Raw genomic sequence first — 13,675 nt, 5'->3', positions numbered from 1 at the left:
AACAAGTTACATTTCTGGCCTTTTTTTTTTAGCTTAAAGCATTTTATAACTTAGTTGTTATTTTTTTCTAAGCTTAATATTATACATTTTTATAATTCTGAAATAATGTTATAAAACATGCCATGAATGATAAACATTTATTTTAGCTGTTTAGAAGTAACTGTAATTTTAGGGTGGTGCACAAATAATATGGAGCAAGGCAAGACCTACTGGTTAGAGTATCTGGATCAAAAATCTGAAGAAGCATGGCTTTTTGTAACTTATTACCATAGAAACATGCTTCAAACTTTAGGGAGTGAGTGTACTGTAAGAGTGACAGTTAAATCTCACTGCCAGCATAGAGTAAACATTGGCAGCAAGTAATGTTGATTAGCTTTCTTCCCTCAATTTTATCAATTCAAAGCAAGGGTAACTATTGAGGGAAGCCATTGTGTAGCATTGTAAAAAATTTTGAAGCAACAACACACAAACAGCATTTCCCTAAATTTGATGTTTTATTTTTTACTTAACTGTCATGCTATTATAATTTAGTTGGTTCTTATTGAATTTGGAATATTATTTCCTAAAAAGTTTTGTTTTTTAACATAGTCTTGTTAAAAGAAAAGAAGTTAGAAATGTGTTTAAGTACTATTTTTGTGCATTTAAACACTTCTCTAATTTCATATTGACGGTAAAGTGTTTATTTGTATATAATACACTACTGATTTATGAATAGATATCAAAAGCCCTTACATAAGGATTCAGGTTGTTAAGTTTTTTGAAGAAAGTTGGGTGAAGTTTCTGCCTCAAATTCACATTCTTTATGTTTTTAATATAAATTTAATAACTTGTTTCTTAGTCGTTCTGCATAGATTGCTCCCCTACATTGCTCAACAGTATATTTAATGGCTTATAATGCTAAACAACTATTTTCAGTACCTGTGGATAGCACAGCATATCCCATTGTATTGTTTTGGACTTAACAAAACAAGCAGTAAGCTTTAGACTTCATTTATAGTTTCAGAGTGAAAAATGAAAATAGTCCCTAAATTACTTTGAGCTTTAATTTTTTAGAAAAAAATAACCCTATTGTAGTCAAATTAGACTGCCTTTGATTATGTCCAAATTTTATTTGAGGAGTTAATTTTATTCTAGAAATATTTTGTTTCATAATATGCCCGTGTGTTTATAGTGATTAACATATGAAGAATATTTGGTAATTTAAAGCTTCTTTTAAATTATTTAAACACTTTGAAGTGTATTGCTTCACTCTGTTCTTGAACTAAAAGGTTGCAAGATCTTTAAAGAAGAGACATTAAGGCCTAAATGTTATAACTTGTTAACTTTTGTAGATATTAATTTAGTTAAAAGTATATTGCGTGTGTTTTAATTTAAGATGTGACGCATTACATCCAACTATAGTTAATTTTTGAGATTAACTAAACAAGTTAATTCAGTTATTCTAACTTGCAAATAAATATTTAAAGTATCAAGTACTGTCCACAAACTAGTTGTGAAGATTTCTTCATGCATTGATATTTACCAGGTAGCTATTGATATATTTTACATCTTCTATACTGGTAAAATTTAAATTCATAGTGATATAAGAAATTGTGAAATTATAGTGAGGAGAGCGGATGTCATGCACAGCTATATCACTAGTGCATGTGTAAGAAGAAGGTTGGTAACCTTTGCCACAGGTGATGAATGTTTATAAAATGCCATACAAGAACTAGGTATTTACCATCTGTGTCATTCACACTTGCTCTTATGTGAAATAGTCCAATGTTGTTTTTATTTCTAGTTAAAAAAAAGTATTGTGAAGGAAACTTGAAAATTTCTCATCTGCCATATCACTACCTTTTTGCTACAGGTAGGGGTCAAAGGGCATGTCACCACAAAATTGTATTGAATGTATGCCAATAAGTTTAGAATCAAATTGTAGATTATAACTGAAGCTCTAGTATTATACATTAGTTAATTTCTTAATATAAAAGTAAATGTTAAATCAATTCCTAGGTATCAGTTTTTGTGTGCCATGTGGTATGTTTAATACAGCTGTGGTACAAATTAGGTATTTATCATGTCCAACTAGAAAGTCGATGGTTTCTTATGAATTGTAAACTCAAATTACTGATATTCACAAGCTACAATATAAAATAAGAACTACCTAACTTTTCTATTCCACGAGATATTACTTTGTGAAGTAAATAAGGTGGCCATACCCACGTCTTCCATTTTTGGAAATGCTTGTTTACATACACCTACTTTGGACTCTGACGAGTTTACAACCAATTAAAAGCTCAGAATATCCTAAACGTGGTTCTCTCAGTTTGTGCCAAGTGTTTAAGTGGAAAAACCTTCCTTTTCATGTTATAATTGAAGCAGAAAGGTAAGAGATAATGGTGTTAGACATTTCTTTTTAAGACCAAATACAGCTTAGTTACTAGCCCTGATAAATTGTAGTGGAATGTTATGTATTGATATAGCAATTCATGATTTTTTTAAATTTTAAAATACTTATCTGATATCTAAAACAAATTGCTTTGTTTCACATCCTCCACATGCAAAATTTGACAGGGCTTAGCAAATTACAGCAAGTGAGTATAAACTTTGGAAATAGAAGAGATCATTGTTTTCTGTATTTCATTATTTACTGCTCTCTATATTAAGAAAGCTAATTGAAATTTAGGAAATTTGCAAATAATAATAATATATATGTATTATAATTAAAATCTGATTCCATTCTACAATACTGGTGCACTAGGACACAGCTAAGATAGGTCACTTTGTGAAGACTAAAGGTCAGTTTTGTGATATTGGGTATGGTAACCTCAATGCACATGCATTGCATCATTGCAACTTCTGTAACTAATCAGAAACAGCTGAAGGGTCAGTAAAATTAAAATATACATAAAGATGTATGGTTTATGAGATTTTGGTTATTTAAAATAAATATTTGTGATTTTATGTTGTAACTGGAAGACATTCTAGAACAAAAAGAGCATAATTTATATCTGTTCTAATTTTTTATGGTATGTATAAGGTTGGTTAGATCAACAAAATCTATGAGATAAAGCAGTGGAAAAAACAGATAGAAAATAAAGTTTTTTTAGAAAAAAACATTTTATTTGAAGGATATGGATATTCTACATGTGAAATTTGACATTTTCTGATGCTTAAAAGCATTTTTAATCTTAAAATCAAAATTACATTGCATGTTAAATAGTCAACATTTGAAAAGAAAAAATGCACGAGTAAATCAATAAGATAAAAAATCTTAAAACTTAATTTAAAAAATATGTACTAAAGTCTTGTATTGTTTATTGATAATCTACAAAATTTTGTAAAGATATGTATATATTTTATATTTAGAGTATAACTGCTTTATGGGTTTGGGCTATGTGGAATTCACCTACCCATAGTGAAAGGTTTAAGCTTCTATGTACTTAAAACTAACTATTACAGACAAATATCTCTATTATAAATCTACCTTTGTTGAGAATATTAGGAAAGAATCCTTAGATGTGTTTTTGAAATGGCAACCAAATCGTGACTAAGAAATCCAAATGTTTATGGTTTATTGCAAGTTTTATGAAAATGAGAAAAAACAAAACCAATTGAAGGGTCATTACCCCCCCCCCAATCACAAATTAAAAACCTAAGTTTTCCAACATCATTTATCACATAAATAACTTATAAAAGCAACAGAACATAACTCATTCTTGAAACCAAGATCTTTCTTTTTTAGTGAGCAAACACTAAAAAATTGTTATTTATAAAGTTCCCTGCACCTGGAAAAACAATAACGTACAGACACCTGATCCAGCAGTTCAAAAATGCTGTTTGAGGACAAACACCAAGAACAGTATATGTGTGTCTGGCATGGCCAGGTGGTGAGGGCACTAGACTCATAATCTGAGGGTTGTGGGTTCTAATCCCTTTTACACCAAACATGTTCATCCTTTCAGCCATGGGGGCATTATAAGGTAAGTGGGCCATCCCACTATTCATTGGTGAAAGAGTAGCCCAACAGTTGGCAGTGAAAGGTGATGACCAGCTGCTTTCCCTCTAGTCTTACACTGCCAAATTATGGATGGCTAGTGCAGATAGCTTTCATGTAGTTTTGACTGAAATTTAAAAATAAACAAAAACAATAGCATATGCAGTCATGACAGGCATCTTGTATGAATTGAATAACTGTAGATCTATTGATATTGCAAAAAAGAAGAAAACCCTTGGATGATAAATCCAATGTGAGAAGCAAAATATTAATACTCAACAAAGCTATAAGATTATACCTCAATATTCTTTGAACAACCCTAATCAAAAGAAATGGTTCTGAAAACCTCTGTAAAAGTACCCTTTTAGGTTTCATATGTATGAGCTGAATTCATGTTGACAATACATTTCAGCAATAAATAAATAACACACAGTTCACTTGTTTCAAAACTGTATTAAAACAAGTAAAATGCATACACAAATATTCATTATGCTGTTGATTACCATGATTATTTATAGAGATTTAGGTAATTTTTCATCAAAGTTCACATGGACTGGTTCAGTTACTTTTGTATATAATTTGATAAGATGAATTATTCTTCCTGCTGTGCAATTACAATACAGTCCATGATAATTTCACTTTAAAATCATCAATATATGCTCTGTTGCTAAACTTGCAGACTTGTGGAATGCATAAAGAAAGGGTTTGTTTATAGAGGTCAGAACTGAATGGGAATAGCTAACCTTGTGACAGGGTGTAAGTACTTATTGGAAATACATTTTTATTATGGGAAAATTATACATTTTATTTGATTCTGGCTTTATTTCTGCATCTTAATGTGTAATTTATTACAGTATATAAAGATAAAGCAGCTAAAAGAAGGAAATTATTTATTTCTTATAATAGACTGTTGCAAGCTTGTAGGTAAAAACAGTAATAAATTTGTTGATGATTTCAATTATTTTGTAGGAATACATTTTCATTGACATTTTTCAAATTTTTCTGTGTTTGATAGAGAGTACCCATCAAGCAGCTCCACAGAATTTACCTGTAGGTACACACTTACATGGACGTTACCTATCAAACTGGTGTCCAAGAAAGCAAGAATAAGTTATTTCCAAGGTTGTAATGAACTAATAGTCACAGTACATCAGCTACAGAAGGAAGATTCTGGTCTGTACATTTGTGAAGTCACTGGGGAGAGTGTTAATGTGAGGCACCCTGTCTCAGTCACTGTTCAGTCAATGAGGTTTTATAGCTTTGGAACTTGTTAAAATTCTTTAATCATAGAACTTGGCATTAAATATTGCATTACATTTAGCTTTACATATTTAGCAGTAAGAATTTTAACTTTCATCCACCTTGACCAATGAACAAATGTTTTATATTGTATTTCTACTGAATTGGCAAGAAACTACTTCTAAACAAACATTAAAGGATATGTGACAATTTTTATAAGTGAAATAGTATTACTGTATTATTATTATTTATCTAATCTACTAACTATATATGACAAAACAGTTGGTTTGGATTGAGAAAATTTTTATGTAGAGGAGCAAACCTTCTTCGCTCCTCTACGTAAAACATTTTCTCAACCCAAACAAGCTGTTTTTACATATATATTTTCTCAACAAGTGGGTTTTCTCAACATCACTGATCACTAATCTACTAACTGATGACACTTAACACAACTTTTATTATACTATTGCACTAAATTTTTATTTAATTAAATATTGCATTTAAAGAACATAAAGTGACAACATGCTTAAAGTAGACAATTTCTCCTAACTATTAACAATTTTTCTTGCTTTCTAATGGTGCAACAAAAACTTGCAAATTCACCTAAGGTAGTCATCATCATTTCTGTGGGAATGAAGCTTGTACTAAGAGAAATTCATAATTCAGTGTTCAATAAACAAAATATAATAGAGCAAACAAAAGTTTAGTAACTTGTTTGAGCAAGTTACTTCATCTACAATGGGAATTATGAAAAATATTTTTCAAATTGTGTGTTTTAACTAAAACGATGGAACACATTTTGTTCCTGTACTATACTTGCATTAAACATTGTTATTATTTCATGAACTATTATTAAACACCATATTACCTCTTGTGCTAATATTAAACATTATATTACCTCTTGAATTAGTATTAAACATCATAGTACCTCTTGTGCTAATATTAAACATTGTATTGTCTCTTGTGCTAATGTTAAACATTGTATTGTCTTTTAAATTAGTATTAATTATACTACCTCTTTTGCTAATATTGAACATCATAGTAACTATTGTGCTGGTATTAAACATTGTGTTATCTCTTGAACTAGCGTCAAACATTGTGTTACCCCTTGAACTAGCATCAAACATTGTGTTATCTCTTGAACTAGCGTGTTATCTCTTGAAATAGCGTCAAACATTGTGTTATCTCTTGAACTAGCGTCAAACATTGTGTTATCTCTTGAACTAGCGTCAAACATTGTGTTATCTCGAACTAGCGTCAAACATTGTGTTATCTCTTGAACTAGCGTCAAACATTGTGTTATCTCTTGAACTAGCGTCAAACATCATGTTATCTCAAATTCATTTTAAATGTTGCTTTCACTCTTGAGTTATTAATAAATGTTTTACCTCTGAAGTGGCACTGCCCTCCAATAAAATAAGACACTTAGTACTGATGTATATATTGATCTTTTGAAAGAAAAATCACAGCAAATACAACATTATAGTTATATACATAGTAAGAAGTGTATAATACACAAGTTTAGTGCAAGGAAAGATAGGTCATGGAATATATATAAAGTTAAAGAATTGTTTATTTTTTGTATTACTGGAAGTTTGTCTTATTTTTATTAGACAGCAATGTATTATTGAATATTTTATCTCCAGAGCTAATATTTAAACACTTGACTTCAGGTTTAACATCAGATGATTATATTTATATTTAGAGAGAGTTCTGAATAATGGATCAGCTGAAGATCAAAAAAGTGGTTTTGAAACACATATTAATCAAAGGTTTTATTTATTAAAAACTTTGATTAAAAATGCATTGATAAGAACTAAAAATTAAATGATTAATTAATAATAGGACTGGAAAGGCTAACTTTAGGTGATTAACATTGTTAGTCATCCTGGCAGGTTATAATTAAAATTTTGCTACAAGTCTTGAAACTGATATTACTTTACTTTCTGAAAATGGCCATAACTTCAAATAACTCAGAATCAGGACTGGAAAGGTCAACTTCAGGTGACTAATGGTGGTTTTGAACTTACCTGACAGTCTTTCTGGCAAGTTATGATAATTACAATTATGCTACAGAAAGTCCTTTATAACTTGTATTACTGTACTTTTTCTCTTAGAGCTGTAGACTAGATGTAAAAATTGGTTTTAATGCTAATTATATATTTTTTTTAAACTTTGTTTTGTTTTACCTTAATTTCTTTTTATGAATTTTACTAATTTTAACTATTTACCTGATGTTTGGTGCAGATAGCCTAATTGCTTTGTGCCATAAAACACCAAACCAACGAACCAATTAATAAAGACCATCTTTATGGTCTGATACACAATTCAAAACAGAAATTTACAGAAAAATCACCCATACTGGATTATACATTCCTGGGACTCAGCACATGAAACAAAACAAAAACTCAACATATTAAGAAACCAAATAAACACAGCCATAAAACACGATGCTCATCCGATAAAATTAACAATGAAATCAACAAAATAACACTTCATCAATATCAGTAAATTTCCTCCAAAAAACCATGGAATAAATTATATGCACACACCTAGACCAACAACAAACAAACAACAATAAACCCCAAGATACAACAAACTACAAAACCTTATACTGCTGCATAACATATGTTCCTGGCATCAGCAAAAATATAACCAACATTTGGAAAAAAACTTAAAACACAACATTCCAGTAAACACCAAATTTATTCAAACATCAGGTACAAAACTAAAGTCCATACTATGTAAAAACTACACTGACAAACACAACACCAACATAATTTATAAGATACATTGCAACAACTGCCACAACGTCTATATTGGAGAAACAAGCAGAAAAATAGAAACTAGATTCAAAGAACACCTTCACATAATTTTGAACACTGCAAATCAAATAAACACAACATAACCATAGAAAACACCCAGATATTAAGTGGGAAACAAATATAAACAAATGCAAAATCAAAGAAGCCCTACTTATACAGCAACTAAAACCAAAATTAAGCCAGTATGAAGGTATGCCTTTATACCTATACTAATTAATAACCTAACATCCACCTACAACACCCCCCTATAATCCATTACCCATATATAATCTCTTCCTAAAGACGTGTCTATCAATGGTCACTTTCAAACTCTCTCTTTCTTAACCTGAAGATGACCTAGGAAGGTTAAAAGCTTGCTCTCTCCTTATCAGTAAAAGTGTTAATACCCGTACCAGCTGTTCTGAGATATAAAGACCATCTTTCATAACAGAGTGACAAGAAATAGTGTCATAACTCATAGGAAATGTGTTACAATGATTAGAGCCATTGAATCATCAGTGATGAATCAAAGTGTAACAGTTCGAAACTCAAATCTTTGTTCACGTATTTTATGAAGCAAAAGAAACTTAACACTCTATTACTCTGTTTTAGGAAAGAATACATGCTTAGGGCATTTTTCCCATGCAAGAACATGGGAAAAGGCATGTGTATTTTTCCCCAATATGTGTGTGATGGATTTGAGGATTGTCCTGGGGGAAGTGATGAAGATCCTGATTTATGTGGTGAGTTTGTTTTTGTCCAGTACAATTATGAAAATATCAGTATGTGTTTTAGTTGATTGATTTTGAAGGTTAATGTTTAACATTGCTCTTCATGTATAAATGTATGAAGGTTTTTGGCAAATAATATTTACTTCTTTTTGTTCTTATGTGTAAAGATTTTGTATATATAATGATAAAAATGCTGAAAATTTTTTTTTATAGGTTAATATAATATTTTGTAATTTTTTTCATGTTATAATTGTTCAAAGATAATTTTGTTAGTGTTTTAAGTTTATCTTTAATTATCCATTATGATTTTGGTTTAGAAACTGCTTTCAAGTAATATTTAGCAGTAACTAGTTAATCTAAAAATTAAGTAAAATAATGTAGTGTCAAAGTACCCAATTATGCACAAGTATCTTATAAATATTCATCTGTTATTATTTTTACCTCTGGTGTATAGTAAATTTCAGTTTCAAGTACATGCAGAATGTTACTAAGCAACAACAACAACAAAAATCATCAGTTAGGTTCTTGTACAAGAAAGTTTAAGTTTATTGTTTCATAGCTGAATCTTGATATAACTGATGGCTCATGGGCTTAAAACTGAGTTTATCTTATCAAAATGCATGTATAAATAAAATGTTTTTAATGCATCCATCTGAGCATTAGTACATAATTCATAATAAGCATGAAAACCAATGAACAGTGGGATTGACTAACTTTGTAATGTCCCCATGGCTGAAAGGGTAAAAGAATAGCCCAAGAACTGATGGTGGGTGGTGTTGACTAGCTGCCTTTCCTAACTTAATCATTGTGTGGCTTTTGAAAAACTTAAAACTGACCACAATTCTATTAAATAAGTACATGAATGCTTGTACTCACTGGTGAAAACATTTCAAACAGCTTCAACAGAAGCTTTAGTGCCTTTCAGGAAAATTGAAGTCCTCCACTTGAAATTTTGCTTCAATTAAATTTCTTTTTCTTGGTAATGTTAATGTAGGTCCTTCTAAAATATTTTATGGTAGACCAGTTTCATTTAAAATATAGGTTTTAAATGAAAACAAATTAAGTGTATCCCAACTGGTGATCACTTCTCAGGTGTGAAGTGCACCCAATTTTCAAAAAAAGAAGACAGAAAAATAATTCTGTTACAAAAATGTTAACTAAAATTGTTTCAGTGGTGCAGCTGTAAGTCTAGAGGTAATCAGATGGAACTCCTGTTTGAAAGAACTTCCTCACCCCTAGTGGCTCAGTAGTAAGTCTGGAGGTGACAAAATGGAACTTCTGTTTCAATGAGCTACCTCAAGGTAGAATTCCTGTTTGATGTCTTCCCATCCCCAGTGGCTCAGTGGTAAGTCTGCAAGTGTAAAACACTAAAATCTGGGTTTCAGTATGTGTGGTGCTAAGAGCACAGATGGCCCATTGTTGGCCTCTTTCATACAAGATGCTAAATTGTATCTGCAAGTGGTATTCTAAATGTCTCTTGGGGCAATACTAAGAGTTCAATGTTTTTACTGTCAAAGAGATGTTATACTGCTGTACTTTTCAGAGAGAAGGTCAATTCTATCTAGAAACTCAGCACAAAGTCTCTTAAACATTTTCCCAGGCCCTACATTTTTTCATTTACCATCAGCATATTCCATAAATATAGCTTCAGTGTTTGTCTTGAAAGATTAAATTTTTTTTCCATACACTTCTCCATGCTTTGGGAATTGCATCCAACCAACATTTAACAGGCACAGTATCATCCATGTTATCTCAGTTTAGTGTAGCAAACATGATTGTAGAGAAATACAAAATTTCTGAGAACCTAAGGATCATGCTTCATATGAATAAAATCAACACGACCAGTGTTAACCAATGCTAATTGTTATATTCTTGCTACTCCTATCATCACTGACATACTTGACAGATGGCTTCATCTTCTACATCATTTTTGAAAGTATTGAGAGCATCTGTTCTATCATCTTCATTACATACTTTCCATTTTTCATTATTTCCATACAGGAGGTATTCAAATCTTGTTGAATTTGGTGTATGAACAATGCTACAGGAAGTCATTGATCCACCAAAACAAACTTTATCTTCCAGATTCAAAGGGTATTCTTCCTTGTATACCTCATCAACCACTGTCTCTTAATTTGCATTTTGTATGATAACATCTTCTTTGTCTGAAGAATTTTTACCTATTTCTATGTTTTCGACAACTTCAACAAGCCCAAGAATATTTCCATGAATACTTCTCTGTGCCACAATTGTAAATTGATATTGCAAGTCCATTATATCAATCCTCACATAGTCATGACCTGAATGTTCAAAAACATAAAACTCAGTGTCAATAACTGTCTTCATTAAAATGTTTAAGAGGCTAGAAAGAGACTGCATCTTTATATGAACTTGTCAGGGCATCAATAACATCACACTGTAAAATGGAAAATTTTAGTGTTAGTCAAACCATCATTATTTTGCAATGTATGAATTATTTCCATTGGGGAGGTTATGCTGTACCCCATATTCAAAAACCCTAACTGCATTCATTGCAACAGTAAAATGCCCATTGATGCATCCTTTACCATCATTGCTCTTGTTGTGCACAAAATATTTCAATTGAACATTTAGTTTCCATTGTCTGACTGAATGTAAATTTTTGTCATATAAAGCAAGTTGTTTCATCTACATCATAATACTCGCATAAATTGAAAGAACTGCAAACCAGTCCTGCTTTGAATCCATAGGTGAAATGTGATCTTAGTAGCTGATCAGATATCCAGGAACATCATCCCCATTGTTCGTATATCTTTGTGCACTTCGAGTGTATACCATGGTTCCATGCCATGACATACATTTCTTCCATAGTATTGAAGTCTCTTCTTTTGAAAATATGGTACCTGATATTTCGTCATCTTCTCCATTACTACCAAGGACTTGTATCCTTGAAGAGTTTCATGTATTTGAGTCGTACAATCCAACTGGTTTTGTAACTGTTGTTTGATATCTAATGTGTAACTTGAACTTCAGTCTGGAATCATCTTCATGATCAAAATTCAAGTTATTTTACAAAAACTGATAAATTTGAATGGGATTTGACAACAACTGCAAAATCTGTGAGAATTGCCACTTGAGCTGCTATTCAAACTGTAATAAGTATTAGGATTTGTGCAGTTGTCACACCAATATGCTGATCAAAGTCATATATGGGAAAATGCTTAATCATTTCCAGAGATTTTATTATAATTTCTTTTCAATTTTGATTGTGAATGGTATACATTATTTGCTGGAAAAACCTTCACATCATAGAGAAAAATTCCAGAAGCATAACCCATGACCTTTTTAGCCTTTTGGTCAGACAGTGTGAGACAACTGATTAATTTTTTCAAATGACCCTTATGAAATTTTATCAGGCACAGTCTCTAGATAATCCCTATGTATATACATACACTCTTTTATTCAACAACAAAGGTGCAGTAAATGCAGCTCCTTTACATCAGTTGTTATCTTCTGCATTCCTTATGATAAAGTAGTGATATTTTGAGGTGATTGGATAAATTCAATACCCTTTGGAAGAAATAAGTTCTATCACTGAAATTGACAGGTAGGTGGTTTAATCTCTGTTTGTTTCATTACTGCAGGACAATCCCTTCTAGCTTATTTAAAAATTTTCTTAGTAAGGAAGGAATCAATTAATGCATCTACTTGAACTTTAAGCCAGTAGCAGAGGTAGTTATAGGAAAAGCTTTTCTTTGTAAACACTGTTCAAGCAAAGCCATTTGCATCTGTATAATGTCCTTGTGGGGTCAGGCTTTTCACAGTTGAGAATTCTTTGTGCTACAGATGTCATCAATCCTCTGGATCTTGAGGCAAAGTTGCATAACAAACTGAAAAGTATGTCCTCACAAACATGAATGGCCCTATTTGAGTCTAGTGACTCAAAAGATGTAGCAGTTTTTTGCTGCTTTTCACTTTTACCTGAACAAAAGGCATTTCATACATCATGAATGGTGTGTTACCATTTTTGGGAATACCATGACTTTTGTTTTAAACTTTTTTTTTTCTCTCAAACTTGGAGAACTTGTTTTGGGTTTTCCACTTCCAGTAACACATCAAGTAATCATCACTTTGGCTCCACATAGCAAATGACATCTTCTCTCTTTGTTTCCCCAGTTGTAAAGGGTTTGTTGGCTGCTTCCCACCTGGTTTCCGAGCTAACTTTTTTTCCTGAGACAGTCCATTATAAGAATAACCCTAACAACTACAAGATAAAAAAAACTTTGCATCTGGGCCATTTACATGATATCTATGGACTATTCATTCTGTGGTCATTTAATGGTACAGCAAGTGCCTTAAACCTTAATGTCAAGCTCTTTAAAAGATTAACATAAATGATGTCAGTCTACTCAAATTTAATCTGTAAATTATGCAAATCAGTGTAAAAATTGTATGTATCAAATGGTTTTGTAGTGCAAGGACTCAGCTTGTAAAATTTTTAGAAAACCAGACAAAAGCCACAATGGGTTAGAAATATCACCAGCAAAAAGTGCCACTGGTTCATGATGCTCATGTTAAAATTTAACAAAATCTGAAGTATTGCAGGTCTGAAAATAATTTAAAATTGTATGATGAGTTATGTGTCCAGCTAATTGTAAAAAGCAAGTCCTTCAACTTAATTATTATTTTTTACTGCTTAATACATGCATATTTGAAGCATAATTTGATTTAAAACAAATATTTGACTGACAAAAATTTTATTGGAATTCATAAAAGACCAATAGTAACAAGAAAATCTACATTTTCATCATTTTTTAAGTTAAAAAAATGTGTCTTTATTATTATAGAGAAACATTAAAACTTTTCTTGAAATACCTGAGAGCTTGCTCTTCATTTATGCTCCTGTTTTTCACCACATAAAAGTAATATAATCAGACTAC

General features: G+C 31.3%; 1 protein-coding gene across 1 annotated transcript in view; it reads left to right on the top strand.

Annotated features, from left to right (window-relative positions):
• The window catches only part of LOC143235612 (uncharacterized), a 33,802-nt gene extending 22,896 nt beyond the window's left edge, over positions 1-10,906 (top strand). The window contains exons 4-6 of the mRNA XM_076473846.1: positions 4,998-5,231; positions 8,638-8,768; positions 10,758-10,906. Coding sequence (XP_076329961.1) covers positions 4,998-5,231; positions 8,638-8,768; positions 10,758-10,906 — 514 coding nt within the window. The remainder of the gene's footprint in view (positions 1-4,997; positions 5,232-8,637; positions 8,769-10,757) is intronic.
• The last annotated feature ends 2,769 nt before the right edge of the window (positions 10,907-13,675 follow it).

This window comes from Tachypleus tridentatus, chromosome 12, assembly GCF_004210375.1.
Source record: "Tachypleus tridentatus isolate NWPU-2018 chromosome 12, ASM421037v1, whole genome shotgun sequence".
NCBI lineage: Eukaryota > Metazoa > Arthropoda > Merostomata > Xiphosura > Limulidae > Tachypleus > Tachypleus tridentatus.
This window is presented reverse-complemented; position numbering and strand designations above follow the sequence as displayed.